At 33.5% G+C, this 21,420-nt stretch overlaps 2 protein-coding genes across 2 annotated transcripts; one reads left to right on the top strand and one right to left on the bottom strand.

Moving 5' to 3' along the window:
- Positions 1 to 1,048: 1,048 nt before the first annotated feature.
- Positions 1,049 to 7,558, bottom strand: LOC105633084 (nudix hydrolase 10). Its single transcript, XM_012215616.4, has 10 exons — positions 7,421 to 7,558; positions 6,777 to 6,987; positions 6,556 to 6,621; positions 5,509 to 5,646; positions 4,820 to 4,897; positions 4,684 to 4,734; positions 4,574 to 4,608; positions 3,685 to 3,793; positions 2,791 to 3,007; positions 1,049 to 1,997 (listed from the first exon to the last, which is right to left on the bottom strand). The coding sequence occupies exons 2-9, from the start codon at positions 6,957 to 6,959 to the stop codon at positions 2,798 to 2,800; spliced, it is 870 nt and encodes a 289-aa protein (XP_012071006.1). The 5' UTR covers positions 6,960 to 6,987; positions 7,421 to 7,558; the 3' UTR covers positions 1,049 to 1,997; positions 2,791 to 2,797.
- Positions 7,559 to 10,307: 2,749 nt separating this feature from the next.
- On the top strand, positions 10,308 to 21,263 carry SRT1 (sirtuin 1). Its single transcript, XM_012215614.4, has 14 exons — positions 10,308 to 10,596; positions 12,424 to 12,453; positions 12,548 to 12,640; positions 13,240 to 13,359; positions 13,856 to 13,956; positions 14,153 to 14,261; positions 15,140 to 15,219; positions 16,331 to 16,409; positions 17,706 to 17,759; positions 18,100 to 18,196; positions 18,731 to 18,813; positions 19,285 to 19,352; positions 20,348 to 20,450; positions 20,732 to 21,263. Exons 1-14 carry the CDS (start codon positions 10,498 to 10,500, stop codon positions 21,011 to 21,013), a joined length of 1,398 nt encoding a protein of 465 aa, XP_012071004.1. The 5' UTR covers positions 10,308 to 10,497; the 3' UTR covers positions 21,014 to 21,263.
- The last annotated feature ends 157 nt before the right edge of the window (positions 21,264 to 21,420 follow it).

Here is a 21,420-nt window from a genome sequence, read left to right as displayed (position 1 = left end):
TCTCCTCATATCTCACTAAATTATCTCGCTAAATTTATAAAAGTTATTATAATTGATAGAATTCGAACTTGAAATTAAAAAGATCAATCAAATCACACACACCAATTGACTTTCCGATTGCAATAACGCAGTTTTCACACTCCAGAGTCTCGTTCTTCGCAAGCTAAAAGTTGTATTTGCATAATGGTCTGTCGTTGGATGACCATGAAATAACACAATCAGTGTATGGCAGGAGGACGAAAATGCAAACTATTACAAAATAAAATGACAAGTGAGTGAAGCAGAATAACTCAGTAATGAGAATCATAATTCTATTAATTTACTAATCAAAATTATCTTTTCCATGAAATAATTAATTGGACGATTTTATAACCTCCCATTTCAGAGATTAATTTTATCACACAAAAAAACTGACCAAGATGGATTTTCACTTGATACATTGTAAAGCTACTCTCTTTCTTGCAACTATTCCCTTTCAGATACGACAAATAGTTGCACTTATTTTTCGCAGCAAAATGTGATTCAACAACCGTAACATCTTTCTGTGCCCAAGTTCATCGAATTTAACAGTTCAAATGGATAAGTCTTCTATCCTCGGAGGTCATAGTCTAATTTAAATACAGAAATACTTTGTCGTTTAGCTAGGATATGACACCACCAAATTACGGTTTAGGATCCAATGCTTGTCGTTTAGTTAGGTGTATGAGACGAGCAAATTAGGATTCAAGTGAAAAATATTAAACTAATCCCCACTTAAAAGAAGAAAAAAAAAAGAAAGTATACAATGCCATGTGGATATTGATACTAGGATCTTTCTACTACTTGCCACCCGCCTACAAGCCCTTTGTCTCTCATAACCTATCACCAATTCATCATACCCTCTCTCTGTGTTCTCTCGCCATCAATGCACACCCTAGAATTCTACGGCACATTCTATGCTAAATTGCAGAGACAAGGCACTTACCCATCCAGCAATCAGTTCTCTATATATACACCAAAAACTAAAATCTAAGACTAAATAATAATAATAATAACAAGAAAGTAGCAGTACAGTAAATGGCGAATCTACTTTACTAATCAAAATCAGATAGTTTATACGTACAACACGATAATTGGATAACTGTTTAATATGTAAAACACTTAAAAACCATAATTTTAAACCTGGATAGTGCAACTTGGAAAAAATAAAGTATATGAACCTAGAGCAGAACAGCAATTGAGAGTAGCGAAAACATAACTGAAATGAAATAAAAAGAGGAAAGGGAAGCAGAATAGCTAATGGGCTGATATCCTAAAGGATAAGGAGGGGGCTGATATCCAAAAGCATAAGGAGCTGGAGGGGAATAAGGACAGCACTGAACTGGATTTTGTGTGCAGTTGACTTGAGATGGTGGACTTCCATATGAAAGTGGTGGTGGCGGTGCTCCATATATTGGATACTCAGAAAGTGGTGGTGGAGGAGCAAGAGGATGGCACGGATATTGACAAAACGTACTTGGTGAAGGCAAAACATCACTGGAAAGTTTTCTCAATTCAGCATACTCAAAGACTGAAAGCCAAAGTGATAAAAGGAAAGCAAAATTTTTTGGTAGCATATTTTTCTTTCCAGACCACACTTAATTTTAATGGGGAAGCAGAAATATAGTTATTATCTAAAGAATTGAAGAACTGACAATAGGTTAGGGAGTTGCATTTATTGCTATCCCTCCATAGATATAATAACAGGCTCTCTAATGTGGTTTGCATACATCATCATTTTCTTCTGTGCGTTGGACTTTGTGCCGCATGGCAGACCACCTGTCATGTTTATGTAGAGGTGATCTACAAGCATAACATATATGGACAAATCCACAGTCTTAGACAAGTGATAATAGTTTAGGGAGTTGCAGAAACTGCTACACCTCCAAAGAGACTTCTATAATAATGGGCTCTCTGATGTAGCTTGCATATTTCATCATTTTCTTCTGTGCTTCGGATTTTGCCATATGGCAGACCACCTGTCATGTTGATATAGATGTGGTCTACAAGATTAACATATTTGACAAATCCACAGGCACCGAAAAGTGGCAATATATGCATAGAATTTGAAGCATACATATATTCGTGTGAATCATGAATAAGTATGCATATTCATAACCGACAGATACCCAATGTGCAGTCAAATGTCAATCTTCATTAGTTGAAAATTTTTTCTTGCACACCAATTTCACCATGGAATAAAACGCTATCTAAAACTGACCACAGTTGAATGTCAGAGAAATCTTCCAAAACAAATGATTGTGGAATGTAAATACTTATGCGATGCCCAGATAGAATAAAGAAAACAAAGGAGAAAAAGGTAAAACAAGTACACTTACACTGAAATGATATGGATAGATGTCAAGATGCTCTTCAACAACATAAGGAAAAAAAGGTAAAGTAAATAAATAAAAAGAAAGTTGATTAAGCACTTCCGACCAAAGAATATAACCTTCTTTCATTACATGAACAATTTTTTTTCAAAAGAAGGGCACATCATTCCCAACAGGCTACATAACGAACTTATTTCCTTGTATTGCTATTCTATAGTAAGCTGTGCAAAAAATGTAACCATTCAGGCAGTTATTTCTACACGTCTCCCATTTCATTTCCAGGATATTGTCAATCTTAACATCAAAATTAGTAACCTTGGAATTTGTCAATCGAGGCGTGATAATTCTCTTATTAACGTGTGACAAGATGATCAGTTTTAAACATATCAGTAAATGAAATAATATAGTTTTATACAACAGATGGTACAATGATACGTACCTGTTTTCTATTGGTGATCAGCAGAAATTGACTGCTTCCAATCTCGAACGTTTGAATACAAGTAAATTATCCTGTCATTAACAGTTGACGCTATAGGCAGCGGAGAAAATCCAGCATAATCTCTGTCCACCTTTGCCAAGCATAAGTCCACGGTATAATAGAAAAGTCCAAAATTCTGGGCAGAAGGTTGAGCTGCATATTCCTCAAATGGCATCCACTATGGCAAAAATTGACATCTCAATCAGTTGTTTCTTTATTAGTACGAAAGCCAGACTCTTCAATGGTTAACAAAATGAATAATACTTGGAACAGGATGAAAACCAGGAAAAAAACAGTAAAAATCGCATGTGGCAAGATTAGAATATCAGAAATCACTGGTGACTGGCCACTAGTTTAAAAATTTTGAGTAAACCCTCTCCTATAGTGTTTGGATAAAATAAACTGCAGCAAAAAAAAGCACATCGCCGAATGTTTGGCTTATTGGGTACTCATCAGTAATCCACATACATGGAAGCAAAAAAGCGGCAGATCTTAACACCAAAACTGTCGTGACTTTGACTTTATCCTGAGGTACTCACCTCCGAGGCTTACACAATTCTGTACGGCTAAAGGATCTTCTAATGGAAAAAAAATAGCTTGTATTTAACACTAAAGGAAAAACAAATGGCAGACCTTAATGACAAAATAAGTCATGGATGAAGCATAAAACAGTTGCTCTAATGCATGCAACCTTCGAGTATTTGCTTTTTCATTTTTAAGGTATCAATTTTTTTTTTTTTTTTAAAAAAAAGGTGAACTCCGGAAATCGGTAGATATCAAATATTTTAATGTTTCAAGGGAAAAAGAAAAACTCAATCACTTGTGAGTTAATGCCATGCTACCGCTTGGAATTACCTCGGCTGCCTCAATCTCCAATTCTTGCTTCTGAATGTCAAAAGATAAGGGACGCAGCATACATAGGAAGAATAAATCCGACTTCTCAAAGAATGATTTGTGTTCCTGCCTGCAATATAAGGCCATAAAAAAAGTGAAAAGGCATGAAGCCACCACACTGATTGAAGTCAACAAACTCTTTTTAGATATTTCATGTAGGGGAAGTGATACAAGAAAATTGAAAACTAAAAAGAGAAGGTACAAGTGCTTGCTCATTAAAGCAATTCTGGAATATGAAGAAAGACATACCCCCCAGAAACTGGATACTAGATAGAACTAAGCAGCAGTATGAAATGATTCAATGCATCAATCCAAAGGGACATATAAGTTTATAGACTTGAATTGTACTTTTATGTCATCAAAGCCAAAGGAACACATATTTACATATGCAAGTATCCAACAGAACGAAAATAGGAATATGGATTTTTTTTTTTTTTTTACTTTGTATTTTTTAGAAGTTCAGCTTTTAGAACCCATTGATCATACAAATGTAATTTTTCATGAGACTTCAAAATTAGAACTGCACAATTATGCAAGAGTTAGTTATTTCATTTTATCTTCCCCAGTATTTGTGGCCTCCTGATTTTGATTCCTAAGCAGTGTTTCCATGATTCATTTCCAACGTTAATCTACAATATGCTTGACCTGTCCATGCATCCATATTATTTTAGAGAATAAAAACTTGGGTTGGCCATTATGCATAAACATCTGTGAGGAGATGCAATGATGGTCATATTCAGTGACCATAGAACTTATCTAGATACAGCTTAGTCGGGAAGTTCTAATTGTGTAGCATCGATATAAAGCAGGAATAAAAAAAGTAAGTTGAAAAAACCAACGACTTACTCACCTGAATGCTAGAATCTCCTGAAACTCTGTGTCAATCTGAGCAACAAAAACATGTGGCGTTTATAATTATTGAAACATCGATCAGCCTATCAGTATACATTTGTCACTTACTCCTGTCTCTTCTTTTACTTCTCTGATAGCTGCCTTGAAGATATCCTCGCCCTATACGTTGAAGAGTTCAAATAAATAGTTAATGAAGTGAATTGATTTGTGAAACAAAGATTAACTTCTCACTGTAAGCATGTACCTCGTCAACAACTCCAGTCGGGATTTTCCACACATTTTTTCCTCGAAATTTGCCACTCTTTTCCTGAACGACCAGTACCTAACAAGTAACAATCAAGTGGTTTTCCCATTCAAGACTAGCAATATATAGTGTCACTGTCAAAGAACGTAGTTAACCATCTAGATAATTCCACAACAATGACCATTTTGTGCTTCAGTTTTGGTATCCAGAATAATTCTATCAAAAAATTTGGGAACAACCAAGTATGGGAACTTTTTTCTAAATAATCCTTGAGAGTTGAGAGTGTGAGAAGCAAATCAGAATATTTTACTCTAATTGGATGGACATCTTACTGATTCTTCACAATACATAGTTGAATATGAAATTATAATTAAAAAAAACAAGAAAAAAGTTTTTCATATTTACAAGAATTCCTGAGAAGTGCCCATATAATGTATTCCAAACCCCTAAAATGCAAAAAGTAAATAAATAAATAAATAAAAGATTGTTCTGTTCGAGTTCAACAACAAACAGATGATAGAGGAAATCAAATCAACTGGACCACACTCAAATAAGAGGATTCAACATTTAGAGGAGAACAATAATGAAAGTAAACTAAATTTGTATATCTAATAGATCTAAAATAATAGCAAAATAGAATCACAACAAGCAAACACAGCAAGAGAGGTTTGGGTAAATATAGGAAATACCTCTCTTTTATCATTCAATACAATAGCACCAACACCAACTCTGTGTGAAGCATTTGCAGGGATTGTACTTGCAGTTTCAGGAATCCAGTAAACAAGCATGAGGTAACTTGGTTCAGCATGGTGGTAACAGAATCCTTCCTGTTATGATTACAAAACATGTATAATACATAGACCAAATAATACAATACAAGCAAAAGGTCCTAGATCCATGGAGATATAGAAGAGCATATAAGTTATCATGCTTGCATATCCACCATATGAGTCTCCAACAATTATTCCAATAATTACATATCCGAAAGGAGCCAATATCTTCCCACTCTCCTGTTGTATTTTTGGAGTAGCAGCTGATGTCATATACCAGATAAATGAATGCAGCAATGTGAAGGCAAATAATCAACGATACATCTGGAGCATTTACGCCTAAGTTTAAAAAAAGAAAAAAAGAAAGATAGCTGGAGCAGAAAACCAAAACTTCTGTTCACTATTAGTTATGCAAGTTCAGACCTCACAATACCAGTTGTTTGAACAGTATTTCTGAGGATTGGCATAATACTACCAACTTATCACTTCAAGGCATCATCATTGAACTTAGCTTGTGCCCTACTTATATAACAGGAAAATTTCTAATTTTAACAAGCAAAAAAATTTGTAAATTAGGAAAATTTGAAGTGGATCATATATGCCTCTATAACCAAATGGGATCATATAAATTCTCACAGAAAAATGAAAAAACCAACTACAACCAGTGTTTTCATTCTGATTCTGGAATCTATATATCCCAGGGCCACCACACCTCCAATAAATCTTAAGAAAACTGCATCTAGTGCATCATAGATCCAACAAGGTAAGCTTATATTGGATAGTCTGCAGAACAATCAACTGTTATTGATAATCATTCCCACACACCAGATGTTATTGATGAAAAAATTCCCCATGATGGACTCAATATATCATATAAGGGACCATCACTTAAGAATAATTGGAAAATTACTTTCGCATTGCCATTACTTACAGTGACCAATAGTTACAGAAGCAGTAAGTAATTACCTTAACAGCAGTTTCTACGAGATTTACAAGTTCAATGGGCATATTAATCCAAACTCCCTTCTTTCCCTGCAAAAATAATATACACACATTATAGTACCTATCAAAATGCAAAAGTGGCACTACCACCCAATCTTTCCAGGAATTAGTTGTCTAATTAAACACATTACAACACATTAGCTCATAACCACTCTTAAAGTAAGTTCTACTAGAATAACAACCACCTGTTGCCTCCATATAGATATTGAAGCTCTGAGCACAGTGAGAAAGATGTCAGGTTCCATAGGGTCCTTCATGGTCACTATTACACCATCATGATCATCATTAGATGCAGGAAGCAACTGAACATGATTAATACCATTTTCAATTGGTAGCGAAATTTCTGAAATTGATACAGACCCAACCATAATTGTGATCGCAAACACTGATTTAGACCTGCATAGACAGTTAAAACACCCAAAAAGAGGATTAGAAAAATGCTATACGGTCCCAATTTAATTGGAAAACAAGACCAACTTTCTCGAATTCATAAATGAGAACACAATAAAGCTGGAAACTCAGCTTCAAATTTACGCAAGATCAAAGAGTATATGGTATCAAACAAGCAATATAACCATAAAAGCAAGCAACGGTATCAAATTCAAAATCTAAAATGACAAAAATAGAGTGAACACTAATTCCAAGCTAAGACTCAAGCAAAATGTTTGTAATTGTAACAACTAAAGGAAATACACTAAGCAGAATACAAGCTCTCATTCAAATAATCTACTTCATATTCAATAAAAAAACAGAGAAATTAGGAATTTTTCTTTCTTTTCTGCATCTGAGCTTGATATTAGAATCTGATATTCAGAACATTTCGACTTACTCTGTATGTTCAGTGTTTGAACTTTGAATCAAGCGTTGAAATTCAAATCGGTGAAGTAGTTATTTATAGCAACTCCATATCGATGCGGGAAAACTACTCTGCACTGCAGTGCACGATGACGTTGTTCCCCACTATAATAACATTGCTTTATGCGTCATCTGGGACCCGCTTTCACTAGCCGCCCTCAGAAGCAACTTACGTGTCGGTAGCACAATAAAGGGACCACTGAAGTCGAAGAGGAAGGTAATACTAATTTGTAGCCACATAATTGGACGATATATTATTAAATTACAGATAAGATCCTCATAACGAATCATAAAGGACATACCCTTAAGGGCATTTTGGGACTTCTATCCGACACAAAAATAAAACTAAATAAGCATGAATAATCAGAATAATCAAATTAAATATTTTAATTTTAATACACTGAATAAAATAATTAAACTCACAATTTTTACCTTTTAATACAATTGATTTATCTGAAAAACTACACTAAATCGACCGAGATAGTGTAAGTTTGGTTTTATTTTTACTTAATTCCAAGTCTGCATACTTTCATTTTGTAAATTATGTTATTTCATTTTAATGAATTTCCTTGATAGAAAATCAAATCACAAATACCAAAAATCAAATTTTTAGCTTAACGGACAACGTAATCAAACTGAATCAGATAATCTCAGTGGGTCCAATTATGCAATTTTAATGCTGAATGAATTAAAATAGATTTTATTTTTTTTTATTTTTTTCATTTAATTCAGTGGTTGCTCTAAATAGATTTTATAATTCTAATGTGTTGTGCTGAATGAATTTATTGTCTTCATTGCAGTGTTGAGAACGTAACGTTAATTTGCCTTGTAAGGCCGTTGAATTCAATAAATAATTTGATTTTTTGAGCCGGTCCAATTCGTCCCAACTCGAAAATGCTATTTATTTTTTATGATTCAATCACTTATTAATTTTTTTAAAATCAATTTTAGTATCCAAGAATCATAATCTATCCATTTTTTTTATTTTACTTTTGACTATAATTGGTTGGATCCAGTAAATTTTAGTCAAGTATCTTCTAGATAAAAGTATAAAACTAGCCACAAAGCAATCACTGTGTTAATGATGGTAATTTGAAAGTTGAAACCTAGTATTTAGAATTGAGTGGAAATTCAAAATCAACTAACTAGTGTTGTATCATTTTATGTCACACTAATCCTATTTTCTTCTAGTTTTTCTGACTTATCATGTTGTTTCCCACGTACGAAAAATCATTCCAAAAAGATAATTTATTTTTTACTTTTAGTCAGTCTCAATATATAGTCTATTTTCCTTTTTTTATATTACAGTTAATTGTTAAATTATCTATTATACCATTGTTAAAATTTATCTTATTTTCAATAATTCTCATTAAATTCTTATATAATAATTTTTCATATTTTTTCTAAGACGGGTATAATAGAAAAGTTATATGAATAAAATTGATATTTAATTATAATAATTGCTACATTTTAAATATGTGTGAAAAAAAAAGACTATCTTTTTAGTACGAAAGAAGTATATTTCAGAATCGAAGTATTCGTTCGTGTATTGAATTAAATTTTTCTATCCTTTTAACTTTAAATTGAAGTACGAAACATGTTAATTTTTTGTATTTTTACCTTTTCTTTTGGATCTTTATCAAAGAAGACATAGAAGCTTTGTTCACAAAATAAATCAAAATGGAGAATAGCTTCTATACAAAAAGGAATCACAATCCAAACATGAAAACTAGCATAAGAATAATCTTGAGTAGCAAGACCATGAGTAGGCTTATTGGCTTGTCTCCACACTTTAACTAAGACAAATATCAACTAATTGCTTTAATAAAAAGACTTACAATCATGAATGACAAACTAAATTCAAAGTGTCAAATTGGTTTACTGTTTATATTAATTCATAGTGGTTGTCGATAGATGATAGATGATAGCTAATGGTTCACCCTAGTTAGCTTATTATAGTTCGTGTTTTATAAAATTATATTGACGATGGCTGTCAAAATATAGAATGATCATTAGTGATATAATTATTTTTATATATTATGATGTACAATGGATAAATATTTTTAAAATTTAAGGTCAATTTATTATTTTTTATGTTAATTATCATATAAGTAAAAATATTAATTAATTTTTTAAAATAATATTTAAGAAAAAATTTTATTTTTAAATAACTAAAGATAAAATTATCATAAAAATATAATTAATTGAAAAAATATATATAAATATGAATTTAGTTCAATACTATTAATATTGATTATCATAATTATTGCTATAATTTAAAATAAAGAAGAATTTGGTTCAATGCTATAATTATAGCTAAAATTTACAGTTGGATCTTCTTTAATGGTTTTATTATTACGGGTGAAAAATTTATAGGAGAAAGCTATTTGTGTTGAATTATTTTAACCACAATATATGTATTTTGGATTAAATTTATTTAATTATTATTATTTTTTCTCTATCTTTTCGTACAGCGTGATGCGTGAGTAATTGATTTAATGTATTTCATTTGATTTTCTTTGTTAATATATCTTTATAAATTTCACTATTTTCAATCTCCAATCTACAGCATTTATCTATAATTAATAATTCCATGGTAAATACATAATTTCTCCATTATTTTACTAAATTTTCATTGAAGTTCCTAAAATATATTAAATACCATTTATAATAATATAATTAAAAATATTAATCAGCATTGCACGAGAATAATGATAATTTTGTACGTGTGAATTGTGTTGCCAAATTACAATGTCCTTCTCTTGGGATTTTTAAGCTACAACTGCAATTAATAATTTTGAGATTTTATTGCTGAGAAAGGGCATTGATGTAATTCGGTTGTGCTGGGAAATTCTTGCCTGACAGTAGAAGCAGAAAGCTCCTATTGGGCTTTATGGGGGTCTCCTTAAAAGAAACAAACGCTTCTTATGCTTTTCGTGAAATATAGCAGAAGAAAGAAAAAAAATCCTTTCATTTTCTTCGTTTCCCATCTTTTGATCAACTTTCTAGTGAGAGAAAGATAGGGTTTTAGAGAGAGAAAGTAATTCAGCCATGTCTCTTGGCTATGCAGAGAAGCTTTCCTTCATAGAAGATGTGGGTAAAGTTGGAATGACAGAATTCTTCGACTCATCCCATGTTTTGCAGGAAAAAGTAATTTTCTCTCATTCTTGATTTCTGTGAAATGGGTTCTATCTTTTTTGCTCTCTTTTATCGTTGTTAACGTTAATTAACTTTAATAATCACCTGATACAGTAGCGTTATTAGATTCTGCTTTGCTTAAACTTGGTGAAAGTTGGGAATAATATAGCGGCCGTTTGCTTCTGAACTTTGTTTGGAGTACTATATAGTGTTTTTTGGTGAGATCTGATTTCTGGGTACTTGCAGTTGGTATCTTCAGAATTATGTTTTTCTTATATCATTAGCTTTTATGCGAAGCTGTTGGTGATTTTATGATTGCTTGAACTGTTTTAAGTTCCAACCATAGTTTGTTAAATGCACAAATGTTAAATCACCAACGTGCATCACAATGTGAATACGCAACTGATGTAGCGAATCACATTTGCTTAGAGGAACTAGGTTGATAGGCTTGTTTGGTACTGAGTGTTTACTGCAATGCAGCTAGGCTGTGACTTCTGATACACTTGCAATCTCCTCAAGCAATACTTTATTGTGGTTTTTTTTTTTTGTGAAATTCTCTAATTGGTTAAAGAGAGCATTTTCATGTGAAGTAACTTTTCTGCATTTGGTTATTAGGAATAGGAGACTAGGAATGGGGTTCTGGCTTTAATTCCTATCCTTGGGATGCTTGGTGACTTGAAATATACATAGTAGGAAATTGGGAAAGCTTTTTTATTTGTTTTTGATACCTTCATGGAGGGCTAAAAAAGAGACTAGGAATGTGAATGGAGAATCCCCATTTTCCATTCTGTGATTTGTGGTAACCAAACGTATCCGAAGTCTTCTTTGTTTTCTTCCACTTAGTTATTCATCCAAGTGATCGAGGCATTCTACTACCTTGCCCATTAATATGATTCCTACGAGAATTTATTTAAGATTTAAATAGGACTTGAAAATTTTCAGCTGGGAAGACACTAGGCTTAATTTTGACATCCGCATCTTGGGTAATACCGTAATTGTTATTCTTATAGGCGAATAATTTGATGCCATCATGCTTCCTGTGTACAAGGTTCCTTGTATTGCAGGGATCTGGGAGGGTTAGATGTAAATAGCCTTTTCCTTGCATTATGACTGTTCCTGTGATTTGAACCCATGACCTCTAGGTCAAAATAAAGAAACCTTAAATCATGACACAAAGGCTTACCTTCTTCTATTTGGATTATAGAATATTGAAGGAGTGGTTTTTGGTTCAGATTGTGGAGAAAGGGGAAGAAGAATCGGAGAACATTAGTCGTCATCAGACTTTCATTGCCCAATGGTTGTTGGACTGCCCTCCTTTGTTTATTATGTCTCTCTAAGATCAGAGAAGGGAAAATATTTGGTTTTTGTGATATATACTTTCTTTCATCTTTATATGGGATTTTGTTATTGGCAGTTGATAGATCTTATTTTGTGTAAGGTGCAATCCTATTGAAGTGAGTTTTTTTTTTTTTTTTTTTTCCAATTTTGCTTAAAGTATCTTGTTTGTATTAATTTCATTACTATTGTTGTGGTTCACGAGCCAAGTTAAAAGTTACCAAACCTTTTAATCTGATGCTTCACGTTTGTCAGTTTTAATATTTTGCATCTGAACATTGTATATATGTTGCATTCCATGTGGAATGGTGGATTCATGTATCAGTGCCACTCAAACATATGTGATAATGTGTAAACTAGAAATGGAACCTTTGCTGCACTCCCTCCCCCAACAAAAATAAAAAGAAGAAATAAAGAAGGGAAAAGAAATGAAAGCATTTAATCATTAGATTTTCTCAAATTTTGCCTGCTAATTTCGACATTGCTTGATCTTTGAATTGGCAGATTGAACGCCTAGCCAAGATGATACAAAAGGTTCAGACCTACAAAATTCTCTTGTATCATTAATGTAAATAGAATGTTACATAATCCGATAAGCCACTCTTAAGTTTTTTGTTTGTACTTGCAGAGTAAGCATCTAGTGGTGTTTACAGGTGCTGGAATATCAACTTCTTGTGGCATACCTGATTTTCGAGGCCCCAAGGGAATCTGGACACTGCAGGTGAAAATTTTGAACCCAAAACAAGTTCTATAAAACTTATAGTGGACTGTTTAATTCAAGGGACTTGATAATATGCCTCTTTAACAAATGAGATTTATTTGGAACATACTATTCCATTGCTTTAAATGGTAAGGTTGTTTTTCCTTTTCTTTTGGAAATCTACCCGTAAGCTGCTGAGAACATGGGTGAAGCAATATATCATGTCTAGACTGAGGTTTATTCTAAAGAGTTAAAAACATATCTGAAGCAGAAATACTCTACTATTTTTAAGTTTATTGAAAGCAGAAAGCATGATGTTGGTGACAAGTACAGTTGTCTATTAAAACCAAAATGTGCTCCTTTTCATGATGATAAAAATGCAAAGTAGTGCGACAGCTCACATGCTACTTGCATTTTCTCTGGACACGTAAAATCTTGTTGGATGGCATTTTAGTTATCAGAGAATGGCACACAGTACTTTTTTTCTCTTTCCTGAAAAGTATTATTGTTATTCGACTAAGCATTCTTCTCATGGATTGTGCTCTACTGTTGATGTAAACGTATCAATTATGTCTTAGTTTCTTTAGATTGCTCCTTTAATTACTATGGGTTGGTTGCAGCATCAGGGCAAGCCTTTACCTGAAGCATCTCTACCATTTCATCGAGCAATGCCAAGCATAACTCATATGGCTTTGGTTGAACTTGAGAAGTCTGGCATGTTGAAATTTATTATTAGTCAGGTAGGTAGGGCTTTATTCTCTGATTCTTCGAGCTATATGCTAAGCTCTTGCTGCTTCCGTGAAATACATTAGCATCCTTGTAAACCCTTCTCAACTATACCGTGAATGATTACATTATACGCATGTTTCTTGTAGAGTTTAACATTGTGCATATACGGGTGTCTTTTGAGCCATCCTTCTGTTGCTTTAGCAAAGAGCTAAAAAGTGGAGGACCGCTTCATTTTTTGTTGCTCCTTGAGTTCTGTGGGAAACTTGAAGTATAATTTACATGTTTCTGCATTGTTTTGCTTTCTAGCTTTTTCTCAATCCATAATGTAACCTATTATTCACTTATAATTATGTTAGCCTCAATCTATAGTACTGCCTTTTATATGCATACTGAAAATTTATCAGTTTATGCTTATTCAGAAACACATGAGATCTCTTTCCTGATTGTCTTTTTATCTTATTTTATTTTATTTATTTTTGTGTATGTGTGTGTGTGTGTGTGTGTCAGAATATTGATGGCCTCCATCTTCGGTCTGGAATTCCAAGGGAGAAAGTTGCTGAATTGCATGGGAACTCTTTCATGGAAACTTGCCCTTCTTGTGGAGCTGAGTAAGAACACGATCTCAATATATATATATATATATATATATATATTTTATCTTTTATAACGTCTCTCCATAATTTGGGTGTGTGTCATTATCATTGTTGTGGTTTGATGGAGTATTGCTGTTTATATAATTGCATTTCTATTAAGAAAGATTTTTTTTCTTACATAATATTTAGTATCATTCTTTAACCTTCAAAGGTATTTACGAGATTTTGAGGTGGAAACTATTGGATTGAAGGAGACATCACGCCGCTGCTCTGATGTGAAATGTGGATCAAAACTAAGGGACACAGTTCTTGACTGGGAGGTATTATTCCCTTTACTTGCTAGTAGGTATTAGTAATGGCTCAAGGAGTGCATAGTAATGACCTTTTAGCATCTTAAAGCCGTCTATTTTTATGTAATTGCATTTTAAAGTTGTTCTGTTAATGAAATATGCATTGTATGTCAGACTGCATTAAACTCAGTACCTTATAGACATGAAAGATTGCGTAGATAGCTTTGCATAACTTGGAACTTTTGGTAGAACAAAATGGCTTATGGTCTGACTCAAGATCAATTTTACATTCTGGTGTTCAATTCTTTTGCGCTAAACTTTTTTCTCTGCGAGTGATGTGAAAGCTGTATCTACCTCAGTTATTTATGTTTTATCCCCCTCACTGGATGTATGTCCATATTGTGTAATTCCATGGTCAAAAAGTAAGCAAACACACAATTCCTTTGATGTCACTAGACAGTGAGAGTTTCATGTTACACAATGTAATATCTTACTTTGCGTGCAACAAGATTTCTCCAAAGACATTTTGTGACTCGGAGTTTATATCCTTTAGTACTTGCCTTTTGATTTGTTGGTATCCATGTGAACACAACTATAAGCCAATTTATGCACTGAACGTGTTGAGATCAGCTAAGACATGTATGTCAGGAAATTTAAAAGCAGTTCTTTGGTGCTTGTATAGACTATAGAGGGCAGTTTTTGCTAACAAATCACCTAAACACCCCTTGAGTTGTGACTATGTCCAAGAATTACAGTGACCATGTAATCAAATTCTGTGACTAGTGATTTGGAGTAAAAACCCCAGAAGAATTTGATTCTCATGGTTTCTTTTTTCCTTGTTTGCTTTCTAAATTAAGATTAAAAAGGTACATCTCACTGAGAAATTCTCTCTCTGTCTCTATCTGCAGGATGCATTGCCCCCAAATGAGATGCTTCCAGCTGAAAAGCATTGCAGGATGGCTGATCTTGTGTTATGTTTAGGGACAAGGTGATATATGTTTGGTAGTTGACAGTAACTCCTTCAGTTTTTTGTTTCCAAATTATGTATTAATTATTTTACTTTGCTTTTTGAGTGGTGTTAAAGTTTTCATAGTTCTAATAAATCATCTTAATAATAACTATGCCTACCCGACAAACACTCCCTTAGAGTTTTATCTCCTGTAAATAAGAGAGAAATTCTGCATGCATCATATATATATATATATATATATATATATATATATATATTGATAAACAATGGATTGTTTCTTTTTAATTCTTACAAAAAGATATCCTTACTCCTGAAATCTGTCTACCAGATGTACCTTTAGCATGTGTTTCTCTGAAAAGTACACTGTTACTCTTCTGTTCTCACATTGAAGCTATAGATTTGTGGCTCCTCAAGACTCCAATATTATTTCATAATCCTTCTGCCGTCGAGCTAACAAGCTCCTCTCGCTCTCTTGCTAAAATTTGTTTTGAAGTATAGAATTTAGGCACATAAACAGTAAAAGAAAAAGACAAATGTAACAATAATGTGAAATAATGCCTTTGAGAGGTTGCTGACAATTCTCTTGAACTATTGTGAGGCATATTAAATTCACTCCAAGAAGCAGACTGCCTATATTTACTGCAAGATCTTCACAAATCATGGGACCTAAGCTTAATTTGTGCAATTCTGCTATAGACAGGCAAGGACAACTACACAATCTTTGTGACTTTCAATGCAATGATCAACAAAGAAAAGAAAATGGAAACCAATTATTTTACCTTTTTCCCATCGTTGGATCTCAAGTTCGAAATGCATTGTGTGGCATTGTGTTGGTGAAACTCGCATCAGTTACAAAAAATACTAGGAGAAAAAAAGTTAAAAATGCACAAGCAAAATGCAGGAGGGAGAAAAGGAATAAGATCTGGTTAACGTTCGATCTTCTATGAGTAATCAGACTCTGGCCTGCTGCATTTGAGCACTATATGAAACTTAAAGCCTGCAACTAATCTTCTGTTTGTTGCTCAGCTTTTCCAATTGAACTACAAATTCCTGTCTGCATGTATCTTACTCCTTATCTGTTGCATATTCCTTTGAATTCCATTCCATGACTGTGATATACTACATGCAGTTTGCAGATCACTCCTGCCTGCAACTTGCCCCTGAAATGTCTCCGTGGTGGGGGGAAGATTGTGATTGTGAATCTTCAGGTATTGATAAGGACATATTGAACTTGCTCATAGTTTTCAATTTGAGTGCATTTAGGTGTGCACTCTATTCCAGACCTAATTTTCTGCAAGTTGATTGAGATCTTTAGGTGCACATATCTCTTTTTTAATCAACTTTCTTTGAAGAATGGCAATTGTTATCACTGGGCAATTGTTTCAAATTTTTATCATCTGTTTTAGGTACCACTCATGTCATTTGCTATGTAAATTCCTTTTCCTTAAGATGATTTTCTCCCTCTTTGTTTTTAGTTGGAAGCTATTTTTGCTAATATAGATATATACTAGTCTAGATGGAGTTGAAAGTCAAGAATGGATAGAGGATGTATATAAAAGAGCCTTCTTTACAAAAAAACAAAATATGGAGGAGGAACTGACAATTAGTTTCTAACGAATCAATGAAGCTAGGTGTCAAAGGAAAGACTAGATAACTCGACCTAAATATGCAAAGTGCATAGAATATTTTTAGCCTTCCAAGTGCTACTTACTGTCTCAAATATTCTGGTATATCTACTTGTACCATGGTAGGCGTGTACTTATGCTGATGCCAACCTAACCGAGTATTATTATTGAATTGATATTTTGAATCTCTTTTCTGTTTAAAAAATTTAGCTTCTGCTCAACCCAGAAAGAGACGCCCCACTCAAGGGGAAGGAAGTGTGTTTGGTGGAGGGGGTAGAGAAGATAGTCTCTTAGCTAATTGTGTGCCGTTGGGGTGGAAAAGATGATGTTTTGGTGGTAGGGCGGGTTAATAGAGCAATTCTCTTTCTTAGGTAAAAATTGCTACTTAGATTCAGCAAAGCCTCAAAAGGATATATCACCTCAACAGAACTGTTGTGGTTCTTACCTCACTTCAACCAAACCATTGATTAAGGTCATGGAATGCAAAGTGAGACATTTCCCTCTATAAAGTTAAAATATGAAGGTTGCCCATTCATGCATTAATGTGAATGTTGCCATTTATGCTATCCTGTTCTTTTGTGTAAGCAAGTGCATAGTTGGGTCGTTGAACATTTTCTGCTTGCTATTTGCTTTAAATTGTTCTTTTACTGCTTGTTTGATTTTAGTTGTGAAAGGAATGTAGAATTTAGCCATATTTCATTTTCCTGGATTATCTTTTTGATAGAGAGAAGATATTCTATATGAAATTCATCCCTTTTTAATAACCAAGCTTTGAAACATAAACTGCCTAGTTGGCAATTAACATGTTAACAGTAGATGAAGAGTGAACCCTTCGTTTGTGCCTTCCCATTTATGTGATTGTTCTATTGAACTTTACAGAAAACTCCAAAGGACAAGAAAGCAAGTTTGGTGATCCATGGCTTTGTAGATAAGGTAGTTCTATTTCTATGTTCATACTTGTTGATATTTTTTTACTTTTTCTGTTTGACCCTCTTCTTTCTCTTCCTTTATCTCTCCCTTATTTTCTTTTATTTTCTGAGATTGGTTTTAATTCTTAGAAGTGTCATTTACTGAGCAAACTGGTTTAGTTAGACAAAATATTGGAGGGTATTATATGACATTGCATAAATTTTGTTCTATTATTTCTGGGGTATTATATGACATTACATGTGTTTCTTTCATTTTTGACATTACATGTTTTTCTTTCATTTTTAGGCATATAATTACTTTCTGACATCTTTTCTTCATTATGTATTAATTTGAACAAAAACAGGTAATTGCAGGAGTAATGGATTGGCTAAGTATGAAAATTCCTCCATATGTCAGGATTGATCTTCTCCAGATCATCATAACTCAATCCTTGAGTCAAGGTGATTTGTGCAAATTGTGTCAACCTTTTCTCAGCATGCATTGAGCAATACATGTATGTGCATCTTAATGCACATTTAAGGTAATGCTATCATCCTCTGTTGGGCCTTCTTTGAGGCTACGAACCCTTACTATGACAGAGAAAGCCTGAAGTTTTTGCCCAGCAAATCTTTTAGGCTGGCTATGGTCTGGATTCTGGAGGAAATGTCTTGGCTCACATTCTATATGAGAGATGCCTGTCATTTGCTTGTTTGGCTTTGACAAGACTGCATTCTACAGTCTTCTTTAACAATATAGCTTGAAGTCTTCAATTTTCAATCTTTCTTCAAAAGAATGAGGTGTGCCTCATTTTTATTGTTTTTGATAGACATGATTCACCATTAACTTTTGATGCACCTCTGTCCATAAAATGAAGTCACCCAAGCTTGTTGTTAGAGGCCTTATCTGAAATATTTAGTGGAAATTTATTTCTAGCGTCTAGCAAGGATCTGAGACTGTCGTTTATAACTTTCTAATGTGGCACATCCACTTGACAGATGAAAGATATGTGAACTGGACCATCCGAGTAGCAAGTGCACATGCATTGAAAGCACCATTGCCATTCATAAATTCTATTGAGGTGAACTTAAATTTCATTCTGTTTTAGATTTGGACTGAACCCTTCTGATAAACCCTTCCCTAAATTAGTTACACTTTGAAACACATCATTAGGGGTGTTTTGTGGTCCGGACTAAAAAAATCTGGCCTGGGGTAAAGGATTTTGTCTTGAGTCCTGGTCTGATCTGCTTGTAACCTGCCTCCAAGGGGGTTGGGAACCATAGTTACATGGGATCGACTGGCTTATTATTATTTTAGGCTGTGCTTGGGCAAAATATTAGGTCTGATTGGTTGGACCAGGCCAAGCCAGGTGTGGCTCGAGGATAAAAGTCTCAGCCTATTGCCTGCCCCACCCAGTGATCAGCTCTACATCACATAACAACTTCTCCTTTGAAGTCGCCTTAAATTTAAGAGAACTGATATAGTACTATAATACTAGACTATTATATGGTCGTTTGCCTTTTTTCTATGATTATTTATGCTTTATTCCCAGGTTTCTTTCTCAGATGCACAAAAGTACAAAGCAGCAATTCTAACCGAGCAGCCTTTTAGCTTGAAACGGTTTGTCCAATCCCATCCCATTTTAAGACTTTTTTTTTTTTTTCTTTACTGTTTTTGGTTTCCAAAAATGGAGGAATGTGAATAATTAAAATCAGGAATGATGGTCATTTTGTATCCTGATTTCTCAATCCCATAATCATGATGGCTAGATCTGATTGCTTGAGCTTTATATCTTCACTGCTTTCTCTGCACTTTTATGGCCGTCAAATATAATTAGGATATTTTGGAGGGTTTACTAATTAATACATTGACAAGACGGTTAATTTCACCATCGTCATTGAACTCAATGTTAATTTCAGCGCTGTTTGTGAACTTCAGTTTCTATCAGCAAAATCTCCTAACTTCTATTTTGTTTCAATAGAGCCACTATAAGTAGATTGTAGTGAGTTTTCAACCATATTTTTAGTGTGATAACTAAGTAAGATTTTTCCAATATAACTAGGTGTGTTAGGTATTGCCTTTTGGGTTGTTGAGAAAACGTTTGTTTGAAAAGGTTGGTTAGATGTTATTAAATTTGTTTTTTTTAAAGTGAATTTAGCATATTGTAGTAATTCAAGCTTCAAAACAGGTGAACATCATTCCAAAATTATTTTCTCCAACATTTAAAATGATGGTTTTTGGAAAAGTATTTTTAATCTCAATGCCAAACAAGTTTTATATGGGCTATAGAGATGTTATACTTCAGTTATAATACAAAAAAATTGACTTAATCTCAACAAAAATTAAGTAATAGTGCCCTTGCCGGGATAATCAAATCGAGTGATCTTTTTTGGTACAAATTGTAATTCAATGACCATATTGAACTGCAGTGATAATTCACTGACTGTTAATGAAATTGGCCTAAAAAAAGGACATGTTTAGTTGATCCATGAGACTAATCTGATCTGCATTGTAAAGTTGAATTTCTCATTGTTTAGAAATTGTTCTATTGCCAAATAATCTCATCCTCATACTTCGTATATGTTTTATATTATTTTATTTTATTTTTGCATCAGGAGAACTGTGACAACAGAAGAATTTGAAATTTTGTTGAAACTCAACTTTAGTGAAGGATGTGGTTGTTTGTGCACCCAAATCAGTGTCCCCTTTTGCTTTCAGGTAAGAAGACACATTTACCTCCGTATTCACTTCATTACCTGTTTAGATACTATGGATTGTGAATAGAGAGTTCTATTGTTTCTTAAGGTGGGATGAGAAATCCCATCACTTTAATGGGAAAAAATGTGATTTACTAGAAATTGCCAATCTTGTGCATGACCATTCCAACTTTCAATTGATAGTTTTTTCACCAAAAAATTTATAGAGGAAAAGATCAATTATCGCAGATGATTCTGCTCACTAACAGAGGTCTAAGGAAATTGTCCCTTGCCAATGTGCAGGTTTCAAATGACTGTTTTAATCTTGATAAGGAAGTTGTAATACAAAATCTGAGAGAAAAAGCAATTCAAGATTTTTGTTGCGGTCAGAATGCAATGGTAGAAAGGAAGGTCATTTTAGCCCCAAAAACTGAGCTTACAGTCCATGCCATTGTTACCAACATCAAATCATTTGAACCTGATTCTTTGAGCAATGGTGATATGAAAAAGCCAAGATTAAGTTTCAATGGTACTGGGACATCCCGGAAGCGATCGAAAGGCCGGAAGCGCAAATCAAGATTTTAAAAACAAGGGATTACGTTTTTGACTGTATATAGACTCTGGTTATAACTCAATTGAAAGTATAATATGTAGTGATAGTGACTGAGTGAATTTTGTTAGATATTACACTCGGTCTTCTCCAGCTACGATAGGCAAGTGGCTAAGCTGGTTGGATTTTCTGCTGTGCTCTCGAAAAAAAAAAAAACAAAGACTATAACTGGTAAAATTTGTTGATTTATCCTAATTTTATTACCTTATGTAATTTTTCTATTAACTTATAATTACTGTTATTAAAAAAAAAATTATAATTATTGAATCTCAATTTGAAAACTTGGTTGTAATTTATTTTTTATTATCAAACTAATTTTAAAAAATTAATTGTTCTTTTGGCATATACAAATAAGTTGCTATGAGTGAGGATAAAAGGGGTA

The sequence above is a fragment of the Jatropha curcas genome, chromosome 7, assembly GCF_041381405.1.
Source record: "Jatropha curcas cultivar XTBG-Jc1 chromosome 7, XTBG_Jcur_1.0, whole genome shotgun sequence".
In the NCBI taxonomy this organism is placed as follows: domain Eukaryota; kingdom Viridiplantae; phylum Streptophyta; class Magnoliopsida; order Malpighiales; family Euphorbiaceae; genus Jatropha; species Jatropha curcas.
This window is presented reverse-complemented; position numbering and strand designations above follow the sequence as displayed.

Coding starts and splice junctions, on each gene's coding strand:
- LOC105633084 (XM_012215616.4), bottom strand. CDS start 6,959: ATGGTTGGGTCTGTATCAATTTCAGAAATTTCGCTACCAATTGAAAAT. Junction 4,898..5,508: donor TATTGAATGATAAAAGAGAG/GTATTTCCTATA, acceptor GTTACTTGTTAG/GTACTGGTCGTTCAGGAAAA. Junction 3,794..4,573: donor CAGGAGATTCTAGCATTCAG/GTGAGTAAGTCG, acceptor CTTATATTGCAG/GCAGGAACACAAATCATTCT.
- SRT1 (XM_012215614.4), top strand. CDS start 10,498: ATGTCTCTTGGCTATGCAGAGAAGCTTTCCTTCATAGAAGATGTGGGT. Junction 13,360..13,855: donor TGAAATTTATTATTAGTCAG/GTAGGTAGGGCT, acceptor TGTGTGTGTCAG/AATATTGATGGCCTCCATCT. Junction 19,353..20,347: donor CAGCCTTTTAGCTTGAAACG/GTTTGTCCAATC, acceptor TTTTTGCATCAG/GAGAACTGTGACAACAGAAG.